Source organism: Camelus ferus, chromosome 8, assembly GCF_009834535.1.
Source record: "Camelus ferus isolate YT-003-E chromosome 8, BCGSAC_Cfer_1.0, whole genome shotgun sequence".
NCBI lineage: Eukaryota > Metazoa > Chordata > Mammalia > Artiodactyla > Camelidae > Camelus > Camelus ferus.
This window is the reverse complement of record NC_045703.1, coordinates 45,926,403-45,953,312: the sequence shown is the minus strand read 5'-3', so window position 1 is coordinate 45,953,312 and position 26,910 is coordinate 45,926,403. Positions and strand designations below refer to the sequence as shown.

The 26,910-nt window shown below is 37.6% G+C and overlaps 1 protein-coding gene across 15 annotated transcripts in view; it reads left to right on the top strand.

The window, feature by feature from the left end:
- Window positions 1–26,910, top strand: part of EPB41L2 (erythrocyte membrane protein band 4.1 like 2) — a 196,034-nt gene that overhangs the window by 75,523 nt on the left and 93,601 nt on the right. For all 15 annotated transcript variants that reach the window (XM_032484921.1, XM_032484920.1, XM_032484918.1 and 12 more), the window contains 2 exons: window positions 14,305–14,789; window positions 15,816–16,028. In XM_032484921.1, coding sequence (XP_032340812.1) covers window positions 14,319–14,789; window positions 15,816–16,028 — 684 coding nt within the window. In that variant the 5' untranslated portion in view covers window positions 14,305–14,318. The remainder of the gene's footprint in view (window positions 1–14,304; window positions 14,790–15,815; window positions 16,029–26,910) is intronic.

Genomic DNA, 26,910 nt, shown 5'->3' with positions numbered 1-26,910 from the left:
CCGTGCAACATCGCCTTTCTAGTGTTCCCGCCCACGTTGTATGATATATTGATGACACACAATTTAACATCATAGCTGGATCACAAGGTTGAAAAGGGAAAATTTAAACTTTGACGTTTTCTTGGCTTGAAATTTTTGTTGGGTTCCGAAGGTTTGAATGTCTAGCATATTCTCCAGCAGGCTCCTCTCCCAAATCATGTTTACAGATGTTGAATTTTAAGAATCTTACCTCCAAAGAAACAAATATATTTAGCTGAAGTAAAAACTTGTCCTAGGCAGCACCACCTAAAAAGTAGTCACTGGAAGCTTTTTCTAAGTAAAGTAGTTTTGAACTAAACTAATGCTCAGAGTAGAAATACTTGGGGGAAAAAAAAAGGTTCTAAGCTTTCCAAATGGCATGTCTGTAATTCCATTGTAGTTACAGCTTTTTCTGCCTGGGGAAAGTTGCTTTTATCACGCCAGGCGTGGAGGGTCCATATGCTAACAGTCTACGGCACCTTCTGCTGACCAACCAGAGGACTGGCGTCAACATTTGGATCTGCTTACCTAAGCTAGAAAAATCAGTCCGTTTATGTAGTCTCATATTTTAAGAATACACGCTATATGCATTGACATAACTCTTTGGCAGTTTTGTAAATATTTTAAAATGGCAGAAGAGCTAACGACCACAACTTAAAAAATGAATCATACTTTGAGACAAGGTCTAGATATTTATGCCTGTCTACTGCAGTGTTCCGAAGCTTATGGAGAAGAGGATTTGAAAGCCTGAGATCAGTGTAGGCTCCAGCTTGGTGGCCTTATCATAGTGTGGGGAGTTGATTGAGTTTGACAAGCTTTTGTCTTATGACCTATTAAAATGCAGCGTCTGCAGCCTGTGCATTTATCCTGTGCAGTTAACCTTGGTGGATTTGTTGTTAGCTTATTTGGGAAAAGCCTCCCGAACTGCTGTTATTTTTTAGCTAAAGAATTTTGAGTTTGATTCAAACAGAAATATTATTAGACTAGTTGTAGATTACCACTTGCTACCAAGTGAATTTTCTGATAGGGCTGGGGAAGGACCCTGTGCAGAAGGTAGCTATGGGATGAGCTCAGAAAAAATATACTCCCTGATACATGTAATGACCAGGAAAGATTTTTGGTGTTGTCTTTGCTGTTTTGAGCCAGGTTCGGAAGAAACTGCACATGAGTATATTTTTCTTCTCTGTGAAATGTTATATTTAATGATGGTGGTCCAAATAAATGTTCCTCCAATACTAGGGAACATCACAAAAGACATTTATCTAGAAGCCACTGGATGCATAACACTGCTCTGGGAACACGTAGTTACTCAGCTACGCAAAAGTTTCCCCCTCTTTATGTGAGTGTAGGAGCAGATGTAGGGCAGGGAAGAGGTGTGGACAGGAAACATGACATCCTCGTGCTGGTCAAGCCAACTTTATTCCTGCTTTTCTCTGTAAATGAGGAGGAAGCTGCTGACCAAGACTGGAGGTGTTTATGTGTGACTAACTTAGGAATTTAATAAGAATCTACCCATTCTGTTTTACTCTCCTTTTAAAATAGTGCCTCAACTTTCAGAGAAATCTCTTTCCAAGTTCCCTCTTCAAATCCTCCAGGGGAGAATAGGAATGATCTTTTTAGACTGCCTGCATGCTCACCAATATTATTGTCAGAAAAGACAATTTTTGGGGGGAGATGGAGCAGGGGAGATAATTAGGTTTATTTATTTATTTTTTTAAATGGAGGTACTGGGGATTGAAGCCAGGACCTCGTGCTTGCTAACTGAGAGCTCACTCTACCCCTGAGCTAAACCCTCCCTCCCAAACTTTTGTTTTAACTCCACACTGAGGGGGAAAAATAAAATGCTAGTAGCAAGGCTTTCTAAGGAACTACAGAGTTTTGTTTTTTTTTAATGGATACTTGATACACTTTTTAAAAGATGTGTGGTTGCTCTAAAAGCTTAGGTTTTGAGCTTTTTCCACTTAGGAGAGCAGTGTCTGTACAGAGTAATTGGTGGGTTTATAATGTGTGTTGAATTGAAGGCGAGCAGAAATTAGTTTCTCTGAGGATATAGGGACAATCTTAAATTTCATATGGCAGGAAATCAATTTTATTTTAGGCTATCTTAATGCCACTGCTGAGCTGGAATAGACTGTAAGTCTTCTGCACCCAGACTGTTCATTTGTGAAGCCAGAGCTATGTGACAAAGCAAGGTGGCACCATCACTTGTGGCGGTGTGGCATTTGGATTGTCTCCCAAGGAAGCAGACCAGCCATGCTGGGTTCACTTAATGCATAAGATATTTTAATGTGTAAATATTATCCTTCTCATAAAGTACTTAAATGCTTCAGGTTGTGCAAACTTCTGCTCACTGAAAACTGTCTCCCTGTCTGCACCTCTGTCCCTCATCTACCCCATGTCATCCACCATTCCCCATAATCACTGCTGTCACTTTTCTCTGTGCTTCCCTATTTTCCATATGAATATCCAGGTAAGTATGCATATATACATATTTATACCTCCCGCACACTTTGCTTTCAGCCCACGGGTTACAGCATATCATGCATGCTATCTGAATTTTGCTTTTAAAAAAATTTTTTTTATTGAAGTATAGTCAGTTTACAATGTTGTGTTAATTTCTGGTGTACGGCATAGTGATTCATTGTACGTATATATATTCCTTTTCATATTTGTTTTCATTATAGGCTATTACAGGGTATTGAATATAGTTCCCTGTGCTATGCAGAAGGGTTTTGCTGTTTATTTTATATATAGTAGTTAGTGAATCTTACTTTTTGTATTTAACAGTGTAACTTGGAGATACTTCTGTAACAGGGATGGTAACCCTCCTCTTTTTATTTCTTCATAGCTGCATAGTACTCTGTTGTATGATTGTAGCATAATGTCACCTGTTGATGGACATCAATCTTTTGCTGTTACAAGCAATGTTATAGTGACTCATCTCTACATCATTATTTTACATATGTTCATATGTCTCTGTAGGATACAGTCCCACAAGCAAATAACTGGTTAGGATGTGTGCACATTTGGAATTTTGATAGCTGTTGGCAAATTGACTTCCATTGGATCTGTACCCATTTACTCTTTTACTAGCAGTTGTATGAGAATGCCTCTGTTCCCATAGTCTTGCTCAGTGATTAAGCTTTTGGATTTTGCCATTCTAAAATTTTAGCTGTTATTTATTTTACTATGAGTGTGGAGAGCATCTCTTCTTGGGTTCATGTGTCCCTTGTTTTTCTTTTTCCATTAACTCTGTACTCACCCTTTAGCCGCTTTTTTCCCTGTCTGGGTGGGGGTTGGTCAGCCTAGCCAACGGAATTAATTTGTTTTGGAGTTTTGATGTCAAGAAACTTTATAATGAAGAACTATTTTGTTAGTCTTTTTCTTCAAATTAAGTTTTGCTTGAGGGCAAAATATGTAGCAAATATAGTTGAGATTTAAGTGCTCTTTATTTTTTAATTTTTTAAAATACATGTTTTTTGAAGTGTAGTCAGTTTACAATGTTGTGTCAGTTTCTGGTGTACAGCACAATACTTTAGTCACACATGAACGTACATACATTCATTTTCATATTCTTTTTAACCATAAGTTACTACAAGACACTGAATGTAGTTCCCTGTCCTATACACTATGCACTTGTTTTAAGTGCTCTTTAAAAAAGCATGATGCCTATTTGTATTTTATGAGTGCTAAACCGTCATTCCCCAGGTGTGACTTCCTGAAGAGATGATAATGGTAGCCTTGGAGAAAATGATGTCAGCTTTTCAAACTAGTAGTAATTTCAGAATCTAAATTACCAAGATTTCTGACTTAGTGACAAGTGGTTGGAATATATATGGATGCTACTATTGCTACCTCTGTCCCTCACTAGGCTGAGAGTAGGATTCTTGTCATCTAAATTGCTGATGTCTGGTACAGATGCCATGAAAGTACTCAAGAAACATTTGTTTTCAAAGAAGGGGCGAAAATACTGACACAACCCATGTCCTGAAAGTGGGTGAACTTTATCAGGGGCTCCATGAGAATGGCGCTTAGGGTTGTGAATCACCAAATGGTAGTAATAGTTTATTGATTTTTTGCTTTTCAACAAATAAGGAGCTGTCTGGGATTATGCCAGGTGCTGGTTATACAGCAGTGAAGTTGTTTGGGATTGGTGGCAGGATTGCCTGAAGTCTCTGGAGCTGGACAGCCTTGGGTTGAACCCTGGCCCTTCTGTTTATTGGTTGTGTGGCTCAGCTCATGTTATTTATCCTCTTGTACTTTGTTCATCTGCAACGTGGGAATGATTTTAGTTCCTACCTCAAAGGGTTGTGTGTATTAGAAGAATTCTACAAGCAGAGTCTCTAGAACAGTGTTCAATGAATAGCCGATATTATTATTTATTACTTCTTACTGTTAATACTATTACTATTATTACCTTTCATGAACAATTGGATTTAGTTCCTTCTTTCACATAATCCCTGCATGATGACAGTGCCCACCATTTATTATGAATTTATTATGTGCCAGACACTTTATGTATAGCATCTAATTTAATCCTTAGAGCCACTCAGTGGGTATGTATTAATATTCCTGTTTCTCTTATGAGGAAACGGAGACTTAGCAATGCTAAATAACTTGTCCATGGTTACGTGACTAGTGTGAGACAGAGCTGGAATTCTAATCTAACTAATGTTTAGTTCCCAGACTTGATCTCCAAACCATCATGTTATTTTAGCCAATGATTAGTTGGCTTCACGCATAAAGAATGTAGCTCGAGCTTTGGCCTTTACAAAAATTAGGGCCCCATCTGAGAGAAGGAATTTGAGCAAATGCAGTTCATTGATAATTCTGACCACACAACTCAGTGTGCATAATTGATTAATGAAGAACCAGCAGAGTTCTGGATGTCTCTTTGATGAGTGTGTGCTGTTGGAGCTCCCAATACAACGAGGCTTACATGCAGTTTGATTGAGAATAATGATGTGCGTTTTGGGGATCCTAAACGATTTATGTACAACTTCTGGTATATTGGACTCCAGGAAAGGATATTTCTTTCTGAGAATGACCCTAGTTGCTTGTGGAAAAGACTTTGCTTGGTGTAGCTCTCTTTCTTGACATGATCTTTCTTTTTAAATTGAAGTATAGTTGATTTACAATGTTGTGTTAATTTCTGGTGTACAGCATAGTCAGTCATGTATGTGTGTGTGTGTGTGTGTATATATATGTATATATATTTCTTTTCATATTCTTTTTCATTCTAGGCCATTACAAAGTATCAAATATAGTTCCCTGTGCTATACAGTAAGATCCTGTTGTTTATCAGTTTCATATATGGTAGTGTATATCTGTGAATCCCTAGCTTCCAATTTATCCCTCCCCAGCTGCTTTCCCTACTGATACCCGCAAGTTTGCTTTCTGTGCTTGACATGATTCTTAATGAGAGCAGCAGGAACTTGCTGTTAATGAGTAAGATTGTTAGCATTTATCTTAGATGTTACTGGACTTGGACATTGTGGAAAATGATGTCTTGGTTTTCATTTACACCCACCCCTCCAATATATGAAGAAGGGGAATCTTTCACTTTGAACTCTAAGATATTTATTTCATTTTTATTTGAAGTTGTTAGAATGAAGAATTAATGGTTTATTTCACTAATATTAACTCAGAGACTAGGTTTTAAAAAAACTGAGCATCTGGAAAAAATGGAGCTTTTTAACATCCGCGGCTCTTAGACACGAGGGCCGTACAACCCAGTGGGGAGTAGTGATTACCCGAGATAGTTCTCTGCGTGCTCCCAGTTTTTCAGAGCTTACTTTCTAATGCCTGCGTCAGAATACTCAGAGGCTGATAGTGGCTGCAAGTAACTGAACCCTCTGGCTTAATCGTTTACACCCCGAGGGGAGTGTGTTAGGTCACATGACAGGAAGCTCAAACGCAGGACCTGGCCAGGACGAGCAAGTGCAGTGGGCTGGTCCTCTTCTCTGTGAGTCTCTTGCCAGTGTCCTCTGCTGTGTCACTTTGTCCTCAGGCCTTCTCCCCTCATGGATTCTTCAAGATGGCAACAGCATTTCTAGGAGTCATGTATGTAGTGTTCAGAGGCAGAATAGGGCCCTTCTCTTCCTGTGGCTTAGAGGGAGGAATCTTTACCTAGAAGCCCCCCCTCCCCAGACTTTCTTCATGTCTTCTTGGCAAAGGCGGCGGGGAAGCTACCATGATTGCCCTTGACCGGGAGACCATCGCCTTGTGGCCTGACCTGGAGCCAGCCTCCACTGGGATTACATGGAAAAGAGAAAAGCTGAACAAAATTTGAGTTCTGTTAAAAAGTAGAAAGGGTGGAGGAAACACATGCTCTGAATGTAACCGGACCCTGCCTAGACTTGAATTAGCAAAGGGCTACAGTTCATATCTTTTGTGTATGTGGGTTTAATGTAAACCAGATGTTTGCTTATATTTTTATAGAAATAGTTCTGTCTCTTTTATAGGTCCTTTATCCCTTTAACAGAAACCAAACAAGTGAAATAATGTGTTACTAAGGTAACTAGGGTGGGCAGCATCGAATTATTTAGAAAATAACTCTTGTTTATCTTTGTCATGTAAATAAACTAATAGATAGTCCCTTTGGAATGTAGTGGTGCTTATTTGGATGTGGGATATAGTATTTTCTAGACCTTTTGACACTGAAGAAAAATAAACCTACAAGGGAGAGGAATTACTTGCAGTCGGCTCTCAGTCTGCCTGTTTTGTTATTCCTTCTCCCTCTCCAGATAGTTCTTTTTTCTCTTTCCTCCCCTCCCCCCCATTTTTAAAAAAAATTTTTAACATGTTGGCTGTATTTGAGAAGCATCACTCTTACTGCTTCCTAAATGGAGTTAGGTGGCTGCTGAATCATTCCTTTACTGGGTTTGCTGTTTTGTTTATGTTACATTTGGTGCTTTAAGGGAAGGTAGTGGGGTTATTTAAAGGGGGGGCCGGATACAAGCAGTCTGGGGAGATGAACATAAGCAAGTGATTGTGGGTATCAGAAAGTGGCTGCACACGTCCTCTGCCCAATCACAACAATGGATAAAAACAAGATTTGTCAGTTGTGAAAAATGACCAAATTGGAACTGCCCACGCGTTGCCAGTGCTTTTTTAAGTTTGTTATTTGTTGAACAGTTTTGTCTTTCTCAAAGTTCAAAGGAAAGCTCTCTCCACTATATTCAAGTTTAGAAATGCATATTTCCCCATTTTGTACATCTTGAGCCCCATAACTTGAGCTCTGCTGGTGGAAATCATTGCTTGTGATCTCAGCAGAGGATGGGAGCCACTCAGCCAGCAGGGCAGCTCACCCACCCGACTCCCTTTCCAGGGATTTTATTAACAGCAAAGGCTCTTAGAGTTGCGCTGGTTCTTTCAGGGTTTTAAGGAAACATCTGGACCCAATAATGAGCATGAACTTCTTGCTTGAAGTTCTTTGTATGAGTATATGGAGTTGTGTATCTTTCTGCTTTGCTTTGCTTACTTGCTGTTGTATTAAAAACCAGTGTTTTCAGCAGCATAATGTTACGTGGCACGTAGTTTAGCCTAGTGATAGTGACAGCACCTTGGAATTTATCTCCTTTTCTAAACATAAGAATAAAGAATGGTTTTGCATCACATCTCTCCTTGCCTAACCAATCCCGATCCTCAGTTGGTGATAGTTTCTGCTTGGCTGTGTGTTAAATGATGCATGCTTTTCCTCATGGAGCTGCTACAATAATGACCGCTTGTCAACCCAGAGGGAGCATGCCAACATAGTAACTGTGTCAAAACCACATGCCTGTCTCATGGGCTGACTGTTCACCGCAGTGTTCTTTTTGGTTGTTGATGAGTAGAAAGGTCTTTACTTAATATGTTATATAACTATATTAATGATGGATTTTAGGTAATTGTAATTAAAGCTTAGTGGAATCAGCATTGCTAGAGTTTGGGAAACTAGTCTTTCTAGTTTTGGCTTTGCCCCACCCCTCCCCCAGCTTTGTGATCTCAGGCAAGTCTAGTCTTTCTGAGCCTTACTTTCCTTGTTTTGTCTTTTTTTTTTTTAGGAGTGAAGTAATGAGGTTTATTTATTTATATATTTGTTTATTTATTTATAAAATGGAGGTACTGGGGATTGAACCCAGGACCTCATACATGCTAAGCACACACTCTACCACTGAGCTGTACCCTCCCCTCCTCAGTTTCCGTGTTGATAAGAGAAAATGAGGTATTAGATCAGATGATTTCACAGCACTCATTCAGTAAATATTTATCTGGTGTCCTATATGTGCCAGTCTAGATGCTGGAAACAGCAGTGAAAAAAAAAAAAAAAAAAGATCCCAAGATCCCAGCCCTCAGGGGGCTTTCATTTTAGTGGAAAGGCTTGCGTTCCCCTGCAGGAGTTTCCATTTTAGTGGGCAGTGGTATTTAAAGGCTTATCCACATTTGAAACTCTGTGAGTTACAGGCATGATAATTATGGTGAACGGATGCGCTATAATCATGTTTTCTTGATGGTGGTAATTTGTTTAAGACACCATTTTATCAACAAAGAAGCTAGTGTTTAGATTTGAGCTTTGTTGATCTCTTGAAACTATTTTAAGGATGTACTTATTTACGTAAATTGTATCCACCCTTATTGTTGAATATTTACAATCTAATTAGCCATTTCCATTGTATTTTGTCTTATAATTTCCCTTTGGATGGGCAACACTGCTCAACTCCGAACTTCGTAAAACTTAGTCTTGCGAATACAGTAGTGATTATGGAGGACTGCTTTATGGGGCTAAGTGATACGGTTTCTCTGTGCTGTTTGTCTTTGTAGTAGCACCTTGTGTTTAGTTTCGGTCCATCAGCTCAGTTGTGATTACATGGCCAAGTAATAACCTTCAAGTATGATCTTCTATGTGATGGGACCTAGTCTGTAAATTTCTTATTTCGGGGAGGGGCAGGACTAATTATAGTAAATCACAGAATAGATTCATATTGTTCTGTAGTCATTTTGTCAGACTGGCATAAATCTGTTTTGAGGACTAAGCCGAGGGCTGTGGTAGATTCAGTCTTTCCTATGCAATGGAGTTGTGACTGCCGTACGAAATACAGGTGCACCCAGCGGCATTGTCTTCCATTTAGTGGCCTTGGATACGTTACTTAACTTCTACTCTTCCATTTATTACCACAAAATGGGGATATTACCTACTCTGTAGAATGTTTTGAGGAGCAGAAAATATTTGCGTTATGTCTGACACAGTAAACAGTGAGTGATAATCTTATGATTAAAATACAAATATTAATGCTTTTAACCTAATGGTGGAAACTTTAGTTTTATATTTCATTGCTTTTATAATATTTTGACCAGGAATCAGCTTTAGTTGGTTGGTCTCCAGATTGTTTCTCACAGCCAAAGTAACCAGAGAGCTGCCAGTTAATCCTGCTTAGCTTGGGCAAGCATGAGGCATTTTTGTTTTAATTTTTACCAGGACATTAATTCAACTTTCAAAATGTAATTAGAGAGTATATGCTAAAAGTCACCTTTGGTAATTTCATGATTAATGTAAATATTTTCCACTTGAGTGATACATGGAAAATAGTACCTTTTAGAGACAGAAAAAAAGATTTTCTGTGCAATATGGAGCCAATGCAAGTACTCACATAATGGTCTTACTGGAAGACATTATTTTGAATTTTAAATGTGTAAGAATGAGATGTAAGATTGGACACACATATATTATAGTTACCGAACTATTGGCATTGCCCTCAAGGACATTACTGTCCCCTGATCTCCCTGTCTCACTATGTACTTCTTGCCCTTTGTGCCTTTCCCCTCTGCCTGGCTCTTAAATGGTGGTGAGAAAGGTTCTCTTCAGGACCCTCTAAGCTCAAACTACACTTTTCTCTATGTGGTGTCTGTATCACCTGTGCTTTTAGCTGTCACCCATGTAGTGACAGCTCCCAAATCGGTATCCCTAGTGCCTGTCTAGCCTCCACTCAAGACCTGCGTGTCAGGTGGCCAACTGGACACCTCCTTAAACTTCTCAGCCACAATGAATTAAAAATCTAGTTTAATTGTGTCAGCCAGACCTTCTTTCCTTCGTGTTTCCTGTTTCCCTGGATGGTTCTACCATCACCCTAGTCTCTCATGACCTGGGACTTTTCCTCTACTCTTCTCTCTTTGATTTGCTATTTTCATAGACACCACGTCATATCCAGTCTCCCCTTTTACCGTTTCTTATCCTGTACCGCACTGCTTCCACTATAGTATAGACCAGTCACCTTTTCATGCCTGGCTTGTTGCAACAGCTTCCTGATGTCCTTCTATTTCATTCTTTCTCTTGTCCAGTACTTTACAGCAAGGGTGGGTTCACTGAACTGTGAGTCTGATTACATTACTCCTCTTCTTAAAGTGCTTGTATGACTTATCATTGCCTTTGAATCAACCTCCAGACCTTTCCTACCAAGACACACAAAATCTTTTGTATTATGCCTTCTGTCTATGTCTCCTACTTAATCATCACCAGTTCACCCTCCTCCTTCCCTCCGATCCCCATTCACAAGCCCCCACTTCACTTGTACAGTGTATTTTTGTTCAGTACTTGTAGTTTCCTATGGGAGGAATGTTCTTATGTTTCTACACACTTGCCTATGCCTAGCACGTGCTTCCCATATTGACTTTCTTGCCTGAATAATGGATACTTACTGTTTTAAACGAACTCAAATGTCAACTTCTGCAGAAAGGCTTGCCTAATGACCCTCTTCTCCTAATCTGGCTTAAGTGTTTGTCCTGTGCCTTTTAAACAACAAGCTCTTGATTTCTCTATACCCCACCTCCTCTAGCTCCTTGAAGGTAGTCTGTATTCATGTGCCCAGTACTTGGCACATTGTAGGGACCTGTTAAGTGTAGGCTGGCTGACTGAATGTTTCTGTGCTTGCACATCAGAAGTATGTTACAATTTTGAAGTTTTTTTATTGTTGAGATATCACCCTTTTAAAATTTACAATTCATTGCTTTTGAATATATTCACAAGGTTGTACAACTGTCATCACTAAGTCCAGAATGTGTTTATCATCTGCAAAATAAACCCTGTCCCCGTTAACAGTTGCTCCCCATTCTCCCTTCCTTTCAACTCTTTGCAACCACTAGTCTTCTTCTTTTCTCTGTAGATTTGCCTCTTCTGGAAATTTTATACAAATGGAATCATACAGCGTATGGCCTTTTGTATCTGGCTTCTTTCACATAGCATAATGTTTTCAAGGTTCATATGTGACAGCATATATGAGTACTTCATTCCTTGTCAAGACTTAATATTCTATTTTACGGGCATGTCACACTGTGTTTATCCATCCATCAGTTGGTGGGCATTTGGGTTGTTTTCATTTTTGACTATTATAAATAATGTTGTTATAAACATTCATTTACAAGTCTTTGTGTGAACGTATGTTTTCATTTCTCTTGGGATTCACTTTCTAGGCGTGGAATTGCTGGGTCATATGGTAACTTTATGTTTAACATTTTGAGAAACCACCAAGCTGTTTTCCACAATGGCTGTACCATTTTACATTCTTGCCAGCAGTGCTGAGAATTCTAAATTTTCCATAACCTCACCAATACTTGTTCCTATCTGTCTTTTTGATTATAGCCATACTAGTAGATGTGAAGTAGTGTCTCCTAGTAGTTTTGATTTGTGTTTCCTTAATGACTAATAATATTCAGCATCATTTCAAGTGCTTATTGGCCATTTTTTCTTTGGAGCAATGTCTACTCAAATCCTTTTTTGCCCATTAAAATTTTTCTTTTTTGGTCTTTATTGTTGAGTTGTAAGAATTCTTTATATATCTAGATACTAGACTCTGATCAGAAATATGATTTGCAAAAGATAGTGAATAGTATTTTAAGAAATAAGTATAGTACTGATACCTGCTACAACATGAATGAACCTTGAAAACATGCCAAGTGAAAATGCTACATGTTGTATGATTCCATTTATTTGAAATGTCAAATAGGCAAATCTGTACAGACTGAAAGTAGTTTAGTGGTTGCCACAGGCTTGGGTAAGGGGAGACTGGAGAGTAACTATTGATGGTATAAGGTTTCTTTTTGGGATGTTGAAAGTGTTATAGGATTAGATAGTGGTGATGGTTGCACAACCTTTTGAATATGCTTCGAACCGTTAACTGTACAGTTTAAAAAGGTGAATTTTATGGTATGTAAATTGTATTTCAATAAAGCTTTAAGAAAAAGAAAAATCAAATTTACTTTGTTTTTTGAAGTCTTCAAGTTTTTTACCACTTTTGGAGATAGCTGGGAAATTTCCCATTGGCCTGGGCGCCAGGCCTTTGAGTACATTTTATAATTAGTAAGAGCAGAGTGTGCTGTGTCTGCCATCCCTGCATGTGCTTTTTTATTTATACTTTTTCATTCTTAATTGAAGTATAGTTAATGTACAATATTGCATAAGTTACAGGTGTACAACATAGTGATTCACAGCATTTAAAGGTTATATTCCATGAATAGTTATTACAAAATACTGGCTGCATTCCCTGTGTTGTACAATAAATATATCTTTGTAGCTTATTTATTTAATAAGTAATAGTTTGTTCCTCTTATCCTCTAACCCTATCTTACCCTTCTCTTCATCCCTCTCCGCACTGGTAACCACTAGTTTGTTCTCTATATCTGTGAGTCTGTTTCTTTTTTGTTATATTCATTTATTTGTTTTATTTTTTAGATTCCACATATAAGTGATATCATACAGTATTTGTCTTTTTCTGTCTGACTTATTTCATTTAGCACAGTACTTTTCAAGTTCATCCATGTTGTTGCAAGAGGCAAAATTTATTCTTTTTAATGGATGAGTAGTATTCCATTGCATACCTATTTACCACATCTTCGTTATCCATTGTTCTGTTGATGGACACTTAGGTTGCTTACATGTCTTGGCAATTGTAAATAATGTTACTGAGAATACTGGGTACATGCATCTTTTCAAATTAGTGTTTTTGTTTTTTTCTGGATATTTACCCAGCAGTGGAATTGCTGGGTCATATGGTAGTTCCACTTTCAGTTTTTTGAGGAACCTCCATCTGTTTTCTATAGTGACTGCACCAATTTCCATTCCCACCAAAAATGTATAAGGGTTCCCTTTTTTCCACATCCTCACCAATGTTTGTTTTTTGTGTTCTTTTTGAAGATAGCCATTCTGACAGGTGTGAAGTGATATCTCCTTGTGGTTTTAATTTGCATTTCTCTGATAATTAACTATGTTGAGTATCTTTTCATTGCCTGCCTGTTGTTTTTATTTAAAGTCCTTCTTTGCTTGTATAAAATTTAGACAACCTGTTACTTTCAGATTTAATTTTGATTTAGTTTTCATTAGTTGTGATAGAGTCAATCATGAGATTCATTTTTCCCCACCTATGATGGCTTCATTTGGTTCAGGTTAGGAATCCCTAGACACTTTTCTTATAATCACAAATACCAAGAAAATTGTGTATGAGGTTGGGTGGGATAGAGATTTGGTGTTTTAATTATAGTTTTAGTTCCTTTCTTTGAAGACTAATGTTTGCATTGGAACAGTGTTGGTGAATTATGGGATTTAATAGTGACACAACAAAGAAGTCATTTTTGTTCCAGATTTAATTTTCTTGCAGTTAAGCACTGAACACTTAAAATTCATTTTTATAATACCTAGCAGTTTTGTATAGGTTGGTTTTAATGTGTGGAATTACAGTGAAATGTGTCTTGGAATTTTGTAACATTATCAATAACATTTTCATATCATAGTATAAGGAATACCAAGTATAGAGAAAAGTCATTTTCCTTAAAAAATGAATTTTGGGGGGTGAATTATTATTTAGCTAGATGCAATCAAATAAAACTAATCACTTTTAGAGCTTTTGATGATTTAAATTTTTATCTGTACAGAATCAGAGCTTTTTTCTTTTTCATTATTTCTTTTGGAGGAGATAATTTGATTGATAGATTTTAATGGAGGTACTGGGGCTTGAACCCAGGACCTCCTGCAAGCTAAGCCTGTACTCTTACCACTGAGCTCTACCCTCCCCCTCTACAGAACTAGAGTTAATCCTATTGTGATGCTAGTTTTGGTTCTTTGATTCTGATAGAGAATTCTAAACATTGAGGGTAGCAGTCTCCATCTTCTCTTGTGCTTGTGAACCTTCTTCTTCTTTGTTTTCTCCTCTCATCTCTCTGCCATTCCCCTTCCCACCCTTCCTCACCCTGCCCCATGCCTCCAAACCAAAACTGGAAGAGTTTGTAAAATAACTTTTGGTGATTTTGTTTTGTTTATAGTATAAGCTGTGACCATGACTACCGAAGTGGGCGCCACATCTGAAGTGAAGAAGGAATCTGACCAGTTAGCAGATGCAACCAAGGAGAAACCTAAAGAAGTAGCAGAAAATCAGCAGAATCAGCCGTCTGATCTAGAGGAGGAGAAAGGTCCCCAGTCATCTCCTACAGCTGAAAGCCAAAGCAGCACACGCCCCCAGAAGAAGAAAGTGAAAGGTCCCTCTGCGAGCAGGGGGGTTTCTCGGTTCATCCCCCCATGGCTTAAGAAACAAAAGTCCTATGACTTAGTCGTGGCCAAAGACGGAGGAGATAGAAAAGAGCCTTCCCAGGCTGTCGTGGAAGAGCAGGTTTTAGATAAAGAGGAATCTCTTCCCGAAGAAGAACAGCTGGCTAAGGGTGATGCTGACAAGACAGCTCAGAGAAAACAACAGGAGATGAAGGCTGATGTCAAGGAAGAGAAACCTTCAGTGAGCGGTCTGGAGACACAGGTATGTTTGAGAAGTGACTGTCTGGAAATGAAAGCTCTTTGGCATAACCATGTTAACAAAAAGGATTCGTTTGTTTTGAATCATTTCTAGATTTGTTGAATTAAGATACAACCTTGGCTTGCTATATCTGGAATATGGGTCTTGGAGGGTCTACCACAGCCTTCTATTATTCCTTTTAAAACTTTTCTAAAATAATAAAGCAAGAAAAAATCCCCTAGATACGCAGATCATAGAAAATTCATGTCTATTCACTTTAGGGTTAGGCAGGACCTCTCAGAGTCCCACCACCTCTCCTTTTAAAGACGGTGCACCTTTATATCTTTGACTTGATTTATTTAAATGTTCAGTGGCTAGGAGGAAGCAGATTTGTATGTGTGTGCATTTTGGTTGCCTAATGAAGCCTAGGTTTTGCCATGGTATGAAATTATAGTTAGAAATTTTATTATTTGAGATGATATTTAAATTGTTGTTGTTGGGACATAGTTTCTTTTTACTCATTTCATGCTGAAATTACCAAATTGGCAAAAGGAGAAACCTGGCAGTGGATTGGGGAAAAGAAGATGTGGGGAAATATTCTTTCTAGCAAAGTTTTGAAGTCTTTTAAAATCTTAAGCTTAGGGGGAGGGTATAGATCAGTGGTAGAGCTTGTGCTTAGCATGCACGAGGTTCTGGGTTCAATCCCCGGTGCCTCCATTATATAAATGAATAAACCTAATTACCCACCCCTCACAGAAAAGAATTTAATTTTTAAAAAAGTGTTAAATAAAGAGAGAAACTTAAAAAAATAATTGGGAAAGTTTGAGAAGCCCTCACGACCGAGCAGAGCCCAAGAAAACGTGACAGCTACATGTAATGTGGTGTCCTGGATGGGACCCTGGAACAGGACCTTAGATTAAAAAAAAAAAATCTTAGGCTTACGGTGTTTATAACAATCACAGTTCTTATTAAAGATTTTCCTTTTAATGTCTTGTCTTCTGCAAATCGATCAGCTTTAGTATGAACTTAATTTCTTTTTTTCCTTAACAGCCTGTTGAAGCAGTAAGTAAGGAGAGAGAAGAGGAGAAGGTAAAGGAAATACAAGAGGACAAACTGGATGAAGCAGCAAAAAGAGAGACAAAGGAAGTGCAGACCAATGAGCTAAAGGCAGAGAAGGCCTCTCAGAAAGCCCCCAAGAAGACCAAAACCGTCCAGTGTAAAGTGACCCTCCTGGATGGCACCGAGTACACCTGTGGCCTGGAGGTGAGGCAGGGAGCTGACTGGAGAGCTCTCTTGATGTGTGGGATGAAGCATAAGTACCTTCTGCCTTTGTTTGTGGTCTGACACAATGAGCATATTTTGTGTTCCTATAAGCTAGTTTGTCGCAGTTTTGCATTAAAAAACAAGAAAACATAGAAACAATAGTCCCTGACCCTTAGGGGTAAGCAGGGCCCTTGATCTGCCCGTCAGCACTGGTCACATGTATTGGCTGGGGTCTGTTCTGGATTTAAGTAGACGTTAAATTGAGTATTACTCATGACTATAAGTGTTTCTTTTCACTTGAAGAAAGAAACATTGCACTGGGTTGACATTTCAGGGTAATGGAATTTCAGCAGTTTAACCCCGGGTGTTTTCTTCCTGAGACAGATAATGATTTAAAGTGTAGCTCATTTATTTAGTTTCATTTAATTGAAAAACAGTCTTGATTTGCCAAGCATATAATTGATTAGCACTGATGCTGACTGAAGCCAATGTAATTTTTTAAAAGCGTTTAATGCCTTATAATTTTATGACCAAAGTGTCTGTTGCTTTTCATAGCTAAATTACTTTATTTACATGACATACTAATAGCTAATTTTACTGAAGAACTGTATGAAGAGCTTTGAATGGATTATCTCAAATAATACTTGTAAAACTCTATATCAGGCAGGTATTATTATGAGTATTCCCACTCTTAAAATGGAGAATGTAAGGCTTAGAGAGGTTAAACTTTTCATCACTAGTTAGTGGTTGAACAAGGACTCTAGCCCTGGCAATTTGTGAAGGTCATGAACTTGACCACTGAACTACTAAGATGAGTGCTTCATGGTCCTTACCTTTATCTTTGGATTAGTTATACAGAACTTTATTTTACTTAGTTTTAACTATTCTGATATTTTAGTTGTTTTAAGAAAAGGAGTGGCAAAAGATGATTAAAAATCCTTAAACCTCTGAGAGAGAGACAGAGAATACTGTGCGTCTCAGTAGCAGGGGGAGGGGGACAATAAGAAAACAATAGAGTGGTGTTCTGAACTTGACTCAGGCCCAGTCTATGTGACCACATGTTCCTTATTTTTACTATCTATCCTCAAAGTTAGGGAGTCTAGATTTTGAGAACTAACTTAAGGATAACTTACATAACTTTATTTATTTTTTTGTTTCTTTGGGGGGGGGTAGTTAGGTTTATTTATTTACTTATTTTGATGGAAGTACTAGGAATTGAACCCAGGACCTCATGCATACTAAGCACACTCTCTACCATTGAGCTATACCCTCCCCTCAAGGATATTCCTTTCCTAGTTTCTAAGACTAAACTAGACAGTTTCATAAATAGGTGGTGGAAGACATGAATAGGTAGTGAATTTTATCTAATGTATTTTCTGTAGCAACTGAGAGGATCATGTTTTTCTAATCGGTTAATGAATTTATATTAATGTTTTCTAACGTTAAGCCATCTTTGAATTCCTAATATAAATACTACTTGTTCATGATGATTTGGCATTGATTTTTCATTTTTAATCTAGGATTTTTTCATATATTGTTTTAAATTTTCTTTTATCAAGTTGTCTTCATCACTTTGTTTTCTGGGTTATAGTCTAGCCTCATAAAGTTGCTTACCTGTTAATATTCTCTGGATAAGTTTGGATAAATTTAGAGATTTAACTATTCTTTGGAGATCCTGGTAGAAGTTGCCTTTAAAACTGTCTTGGGCTGGTGGCCTTTTTTGTGGGAAAAATAAGGTTGGGGGTATTTTTAAATTTTTAATCATCTGATTTTCTTACAGTGTGTTTCTGGTTTTTCTTGAATCAGTTTGAGTAATTCATATTTTTAGTGGAAACTGCCCTTTTCATCTTATTTGACAAATCTATTGGTATGAAGTTTTTCATAGTATTCTTATCTTGTATATTTGATTTTAACTTCATTTGTTGTGTTATTTACTTTTTCTTCATCATTCTTGCTGCAGAGTTAACCATTTTAATCTTTTCTTTCAAAGAAAAAGCTTGGTTTTATTTGATTTATATTTTGTAATATTTTGTTCTTTATTTTCTCCTTGGGATTCTATCTTTTTGCTAATTTCTTGAGTTGAATACTTGGGAAAAAGATGTATGCTTTATGCTTTCATGGCTGTAATTTCCCTTCATGTGCCTCTTGTTCAGTGCACAAGTTTTGAAATACTGTGCTTTTAATTGTCATTCACTTCTTAATATTTTCTCAAGCCCATTATGGGTCATTTTTGACCACTGAAGTTTTTATTAGTGTGTTTTTAAATTTCCAGAGTGTGTCTGTGTTTGTGGGTGAATATATGTATACATGTCTTGTGGGGAGAGGACATTTTTCTTTTGTTCAGATTTCCTGTTTTATTACATTGTGGTTAGAATGTGGTCTAAGTAAAAGATTCTGTTGTATTTGTTAAGGCTTGCTTTGTAGCCTAATGTGTAGTCAATTTTTATAGTAGTTCTTTTGAGTTTGGAAAAGTGTATTATCCTTTCATTGTTGCTACAGGTTTCCAGTTTGTCCTCTTGATCAGACTTATTAATTATATGGGTCAGGATGTCTGCATAGTAATTAACTGCCTAGGGGTGTGTGTTAAAGTCTCTATAATGGTTGATTTAGGAGTTTCTTTGTATTTCTGTAAGTGTATACTTTATAAAATTTGAGGCTAGATTGTTAGATACATACCTGTGCAGAACTGTATATTCTTAGACTTTCCCTTTTTACCATCATATGATACCTTAACATTTATTTAATATTAATATTTCCATACTAGCTTTATTTTGCGAAGGACTGTCTGGACTTCTATTTTTACCTCTTCTTCCTTTTTTTTTTCCTTAAAAAAATTTTTTTTTGTTCTTTTTTTATGTCTTTTTTAGGGGGGAGGTATTTAGGTTTATTTGTTTGTTTATTTATTGTTTATTTTTTTAATGGAGGTACTGGGGATTGAACCCAGGACCTCGTACATCCTAAGCATGTGCTCTGCCAACTGAGCTATGTCCTCCCCTTTTTTTGCTTTTAAACATTGTATTCTTATGGCTTTGAGGGGACATGTTTCTTAATCCCATTTGAGGATTCTGTCTTTTCACTGGTGAATTTAGGTCATTTATTTCAGATGATAACTGAAATATATGATTTTGGGTTGTCTTATTTTTCTTTGTTTACTTGAATTTATTTCCCGTTTTCCCCTTTACTTTTATTCAGGAGTGATCTTTGGTGTTTCACAGACACACCTGACTCAGTAAAGTCTAATACTGATCACTGTGCCTCCCTCCTCCTTTCCCCATCTTGTTTAGCACACATATATTCATCATCCAGTCTCATTTTGGAATGGTACAAAATAAAGCAATTTCTTACATGTGTGACGAGTCCCTCTTCTATGATATATGCAAAATCGAGTCATTTTTTAAATAGATCTTTTGAGCAGAGTTTAGAAAGTATTCAAAGTTGAAAGCAGCAGTGTTGTTCTTTAATTCACCAAGGCTTAAATTGGTTGGGGAAGCAGAGGAGTCTTTATTTCAATGACTGTTAATTTACAGAGTATCTTTTAGCTAGTAAGTGATTAGTTAATGTACCGTTACAGAACAAATTTTTGAGGAGAGTAGCTGAATTTGAAATAAGCTTGTAGCTTATGTGTTGAGTAAACATTTCTTTTTCCCTGTCAAATACAAAGCAAAACGAAATTTGAGTAGACGTTAGTGATGTGATCCCACAGCAGATTTTATGTACCAACAGTTCACTGGAATTCTAGGCAGTGACCATATCTGATTATAGGCCGTAATTCATCAGTGTCATAATAGCTGTTGTAACAATGCAGACCTTAGAAGTGTCATTCCCTCTTTTGATTAATTTTTCTTTTATCCAGTTCTTTGCATCTGGATTCTCTGAGTGCTTGCTTAGTGTCATTGGAATGGGTCTGATACTGAACAGACTGCTCTCACTTCCTCTTTTGAGCAGAGCCTGAATGACAGCCATCACATGGTTTGAGCATGCTCCTGTTTCCCAGTTTCAGCGCTGACCTTAGACACATCGGGTGACATGCTGATGCTGCATATCTGTCGTTCTGTAGCCCCACACCGGAAGTTGGTGTCTGAGGACTACTTGGGGTGGGGAAGTATGTTGTAGGAAACTGTCGCTGTTAACGAACTTGCAAGCACTAAAGGAAATGAATACACTGTAGGAAATACTTTTACTTTATTTGGTTGGGGAGATTAGATTTGTTTCCATCTGTTCACTGTCATCAAAGATTATAAGTATGTCTAGCATGGCTTCGTAGATGTTTATAGTTATTGTTTGCTTTTTGTCTTTTTGTATGTACATGTATCTAATTTTCAGTTAGACCTTTAGATTATAGCATGCCCACTGAAGGGGGCCTACATGTCTTCACTCAGAGCACCTACAACAGAGAGGAGCATGGCCTGTGCAGAAAATCTCGAGGAGCTGGGACAGCCTGACTTAATGGACTTTATAGAGCAGGAAGCGGTTCTAGAAGGCCACACATGCCAGGGTGGGACACTTAAAACTGATTGATAGAGCAAAAAGGAGCTGGGAAGAAATGGACCAGAGGATGTAAAGTTATTAGTATATAAGACCTAACAAGATCAAGAATGCTATTTAGATACTAAGACATGGCTGCAGGCGTTTAAGGGGTCTTCTTTATTCACTGCGTTGGTTATGATGCACACAAGTGGTCTTTATAGATATGACTTTATCAATATGATTAGGGAAAGTTGGGTGGTTTCCTGTTTATCTGTCAGTAACATTTGGTCTGACAGATAAAACAGGCTTGGTGCAACAATAGCACCCCTTTTAAACCATTTAATGTCAGTGTTACTGTATTAACTAAATGATTTTCTTAAAACATAATTCTTGCGAATATTTTTGTTTGTTTGGTGTCCTGATGTCTCTGTTTCACAGACTACTCCCTTAAAATAGCTAGATCGATCTCCGTATGTCCATCTGTGTTCCCCTCCCCACCCCGCCCTTTTCTGCCTCTCTATTTCTGCATTCTTTCTCCTGTGGGCCATTATGAGCCTATTCTTGAACCTCAGGAATTAAGTGGAGAAGACTGCCCACGGAGCCAAGGCAGCACCATTTTCAAAAACTAATTGTTATCTTTGGAGTCTGCATTCTTTCGTGGAAAGAGTGTATATTAATATTAAGTGGATAAAAATGCTTCACACACAATATTTATGAGCATAAATATTGGATAACAATGCATTTTTAGAGAATGAATGTAATTAAGTAAAAAAAATATGGAAATGCTTGACTTTAATTAATGTTATTTTTGGCTTATATAACTAACAATAGGCTTATTGCTAAGCCATGCGTTATTTCTGACGCAAGGCCAAGTCTGTCTTTGTGCATTTGTTCCAAACCTTGTGTAAAGTATTATTTCATTGAAGTTAGTGAAAATTGTGACTTCCATTTTATACTAATTTATCATCTCTTGATAAGAAACTGAAATCTCGAACATTAAAAAAAAACTTTAATTTGAAGATTACTATTATTTAGTGAAGAAAATTTATAATTTCTATTCTCTGATCTCTATCTATTTGTATCTCATTGAGATATTTAATGGTATGTGACAAGCTCCTTTGGTGCCAGATTTTAACTGTAAAGAATTTTCGGGAGTCTCCTGAATTCTGCATGCTTATTCCAGAGACTCCACTATAGGAGGACTCTTGTGATGTCGCCACTGAAGTCATTTACATACTCAGTGTGTTAAAACAGCAGGGCTCTTTCCTCTAACGGAAAATACAGTTGGAGCCATGGATTTAAAGTCAGGAGATCTATGTTTATTTTTCTTTTGACTCTCTGGATGTCTTGGGGAAGTCGCTTCCTCTTTTTCTTCTATTCTCAGATTGCAAAGTAAGAATGAAAATATTTGCTTCCTCTATTTCTGGAACTGAACTGGCTTTACTGCAGCTGATAAGTCTGTATATGTATATTTTAAAGTCTGCAAATAAATGTGAAAGTTCCTGTAAGACTTGGGAAGCACGAGTGAATGTGCATTTGAAGTTAGAGTTGCTCACATTTTCCTCTGGCATCTGAAAGTTGTTCCCACGTGTTGATTTTGTCTGAGAATTGAGGGCATTGTTCCTGCCCACACAGGAATGTCAGGACCATTTTTCTCAGTGCTGTGAATAAGGCTATCAGAATGTAGGCTCTCTTCGTCAGTGTTCTGATGATAAAAGTATTTATCAGACAGTAGAATGTGTCAAGGTCTTTCTTGCCTTTCTTGTCTATAGCACTGGCCTCAGAAATCCAACTTGCTCTTATGGCTTTTGAGTGTGTTTTATGTATTTACTTGGTTGTCTACTGTCACCCTCCAAGGCTGTTCTTTCAGACTTCCATAATTGACCCTTACTAGGTTTACTGGTTAACTGATTTTAACTATCTGCATTCTTGCAGAGGATCTGGTCGTTGTGGCTCTCTCCAGACTCCCATAAAATAGTGTTAGATTTAAATATGATTTAAAGAGAACTATAAACAATTTAATTGGCATATATTATATGCAGTTTAAAATTCCAGTGACATAGGTCCAGATGGAATGTCTCTGGCTAACTGTCCATTTATCCTTTAGCTCAAAAAAGGAATTTAAGGTAATAATTCTATACAGTAACTGAATTTTTATTTACTTACTGGGAGAAGGCTACCATGCTATGCCTAGGGTTGAATACTTTGGTCCAGCTTACAGACCATGAGGAGTTCACAGGAGCAGAGCATACTCATTAGCTGGGCATGCTATTAAGTATGACCTCAGATGCCTTTTGATGCTGTTAGGTACGACCTCAGACTGTCTTTTGATCTCTCTTTTGCTATAGGATTTTCTGTGTTTTCCTCTGCCAGCCAAATTGGTCTCCCAATCAAGCACTGAATTGTCTGTCCTTTCTTCAGGTTTCTGAGCAGACTATCTCTGCCGTTTCGACTTCCCCATCTGCACGATTTCTCCCTGTCTTTTTTTGCTCAACTTAAATTCAGCTTTCTGAATGTTTTTTCTTCCTCCAAACTTGTTTGCACCATTAATTTGACAGTTAATCATGTGCTGCCCTGTGAAAGAGTCTCTTGTGTTGTTGTGTTGAGCAACGGCTAAGCCCTTGTATTGTTGTTTGATTTTTCTCATGCTTACATTGTTTCTTCACCTGGACTGTTAGTTCCTTGTGAAAAAAGACTTTCTTCTTTCTTCCCAAAAGGGCATTAACACAGGGCTTTGCCTATAATACTTCTCATAGAAAAGTTAATTGTTGATTTAGTTCTCTCTTTCTTGTACGTGTGTAAAATTTTCATCTTTGTCTAAGCTAAATGCTTGTGTTTGCTTGTTTATGTTCCTAATTTGTCGCTCCATCCTCTCCAATTAGAAAAGAAAGATTTGTGTGTGTATGTATATAGTCCCTCACTCCCTCATATTACTTCTTCTGCCCACAGGTGCCCTGCTTTTTATTTATTTATATATTTATATTTTTTAAGAGGTAATTTGATTTCTTTATTGAAGTATATTTTATCTTCATTATGTTAGTTTCTGATGTATAGCACAGTGATTCAGGAATACATATATATTCTTTTATATATTATTTTTCACTATAGGTTAGTACAGGATATTGACTATAGTCCCCTGTGCTCTACAGTAGGACCTTGTTGTTTATCTATTTTATATGTAATAGTTTGTATCTGCTAATCCCGAATGCCCTGCTTTTTAAATGCTTAGAAAAGGGTAGTCTAACTTCTTGTATGAACACTTCATGGACCTAAATAAATGAAAAGATTTATTGAATTTCTTTAAAGGCTGTGAACCTGCCAGGTGTGAGAGCCATGCAGAAGTGGGCAAGGTATGGTCTTGGCCCTTCAGGATCTCACAGCCTAGAAGGAAGCGGACTCCCAAAGGCCTCACAATTCTTTCACACAAATCCGAGCTGCCACGGGTCAGGTTGCTGGCTGGCTGGGTATCAGCTGGGCTTGGAGAGGAGAATATAATTAATACCTTACTCCCTGCCTCTTTTTCTCTACTGTTCCTCTTCTCTTGAGCGAACTAAAGAATATAATATGGTTTTAATTTCTCAGCTGTCAGCATTCAACCACATGGTTTCTCCTTGGCCTTCCCCACTTTGGGTTCCACAGTCTGTGGATTGCCTCTTTTGCCCTTGTGTCAATGGGTTTTGAAAGCTTGAAACTTGAACTTCTCACTCTCAGTGACCACCCTGACATAATTTTGAAGGCCACACCCATCTCTGCCTCCCGTTTCCCACACATGCCGCCAGACATGCCAGCACCATGGGAATTTACCACTTAGGAAGTTTTTACTCTAACCTGAAGGTGGTAGTGGAACCAGCACCAGATGTTTGAATTAGTTTTCTCTTTTGGAATAAAAATTATTTGAAGGAAGAATAACATTTGAAATGGTGGGGAAAGTCCTTTTCAGAGTAAAATTTGTACTTTAGAATCTGTTCAGATACATTTTTGTCACTCTATAAAAGAAGTCAGTATTAAACATTTTTAACTCCTTTTCTGAGTTCATCAGATAAGATGTAATTTATTTTTCTGTCATCCAACAAAAAAAAAAGTATCTTTTGTTAAACCCATTCTGCCCAGAATCCCTCTGTTTTCATTACGGTTTTATTTCCAGTCTCTTCTCCAGGCGTCTCTTGAGCCAATTCAAGATGTTTCTGACTTAGTTTTTATTTCTCAACTGTTAGGATCAGGGAGGAGAGTATTTGGCAAAACTTCCTACCTCTCTGTTTCCCCTCCCCCGATTCCTTTGGCGATGTGTGCAGGAGCTTGAATAGGGGGCAAAGATTTGAGTCTGGCCTTTACCTGTGAGCATTGTTTAATCTATTTCACAGAAGCTCGAGCTGGGACCATTCTTTCCATCCACTGCTTCCACAGCAGGATGCAGACTCCGCGGCCTCGTGGAAACATGGACAAAATTTATCATCTCTATTTACAGCACTGTAATATGATATGCTAACATTTGGACCCTAAAGGGATTGAATGGAATATAATAAAAATGGCCCCCAAAAAGCGCTGGACTAGTCAGAAAAACAATTCTTTATGCAAGGTGGCTAAATGATTAAAGCACTGGGAAATGATCTGTCAGATTGCTATTTTTGTATTTATTTAGTTATGCTTTCCAACAGAGTTTCACATAAACTCTGTTAGAAAACTTATGACTAGGAATATTATTCTACCTTTTTTTTTTTTAAACTCTTGGGCTCTGGAGAGACAACCTCAAAACAAAAGCTCCATCCTCCCTATTAACTGAACTACATTTTATAACGTGCTGCTTTGCAGAATATGCCATTTTGATCTGTTTTGAGGTTGAGTCTGATTTTATGCATTGTCTGGTTATTGACATGGAGGAAACTTAATCTGAGTCTTATGATCTTGTTTGTCATATTTGTTGATCTCTTTCCATATTTCTGTTGGCAGCAGTTTAAAGTGATTTGAATAGGGATGCTCTAATAAGCTGTTCTGTAGCACAGACAGCCTGTATGAATCAAATGTCAAAATTCATTCTAGGCAAATAGTTTACAGAGAATGTGCTAGCCTACAGAAGTTTGCTGCTTACAGTTTTTGAAATCAGTTTTGATGGAAGTGGTACTTAACAAGTTTTGAAGAAGGTATTTAGAACAATTTGGTGTGCTCGTCTGGCTGGAAGTTTGATACCAGCCTCTTTATTTAATCTAACAGTTTTAGTCACCACTGTTTTCTAAGAGGTGATAGTTTTCACAGATTTATATCAAGTTTTGCTATTTAAAGGGAATGATAGAAAAAGCTAGACAAAAAGAATTTGGATTTTCACTTCTTAAAAGTTGTTTCATTTCATTATATACCTCCATTAGTGATGGTATATAATTTTTAAGAAAAAAAGTTAAGTCATTATTTGCCTGGTATTTTATGATTTTGGTCTCAAAATAGTATTCATTTAAATATATATTGTGAGTTTAGAAATAATTTTTATCCCCTAATATTGATTTGGTTTCTGATAAAGAAGTATGAGGTATAATTTGTCTTCTTAAATTGCTGATAGATTTTACTTTCAGAGATTAACTTTACATGTGAAACAACATGCAGATAGTTGATAAAGTACTGTTTATGGTTTAGATAAATAAAAATGCAGAAGTGTCAAGTTATTATGGGCTGGAGTTGGTAAGCAAATCTTTGCTGAGGAGAAAGGAACTCTTAGACGTTGAAAAATGATGCATTTAGGAAAACTCAGCGATGCCTAGCTTAGTACATTTTGAAAATGGTTAAATAGTAGAATCCAAGCAGAAATTTGGGGTTATAAGAAAAGACTTGGATGCCTACTTCCTTATATGTCTAGGACAGCATAGTAAAATGTAAACTTTGTTAGGAGTAAGCCACGCTTTGCCTGACCAGTGTTGCCTTTTTTGGCCCAGGCTTTCCTTGGCTTGGCTTTGACTAGAAATTCTCCCATCTTGCAAAGCCAGAATACCACTGGGGTTCAAATTGGTTAATCTCTTCACTTCTGCTAAACATTAAGAAGAGGTGAGCTCCCACCCATAGGAGAGGTTGCAAAGAAAATGTCAAATATAAATAAATGCATGGACTCTCTCACTCACCCTTTTCCAGTCTGCTTTCCAAAATTTTGTTGGCTCCGATTCCATTCTCTTTCTCCTTTCCCTTGTCGGAGGGAAAATGAATATGAGCATGTGCTCACATGTGTCCACACACCACATCATTTTAGAAGAGCTCCCATAGAGAGCAGAGCTAAATGTGTGTATTCAATCCACCATCTGTAATTAGAATTCCACTTTCTACTTAGGAAAATCTCAACAGGGAGCCTGTTTTGTCACTAGGATAGGATGAAGTGGGCCTTCCTCCTCAATTTAGCACATATCAAAGTTGCCAGGAGGTTTTCTGGATATCTTATTAT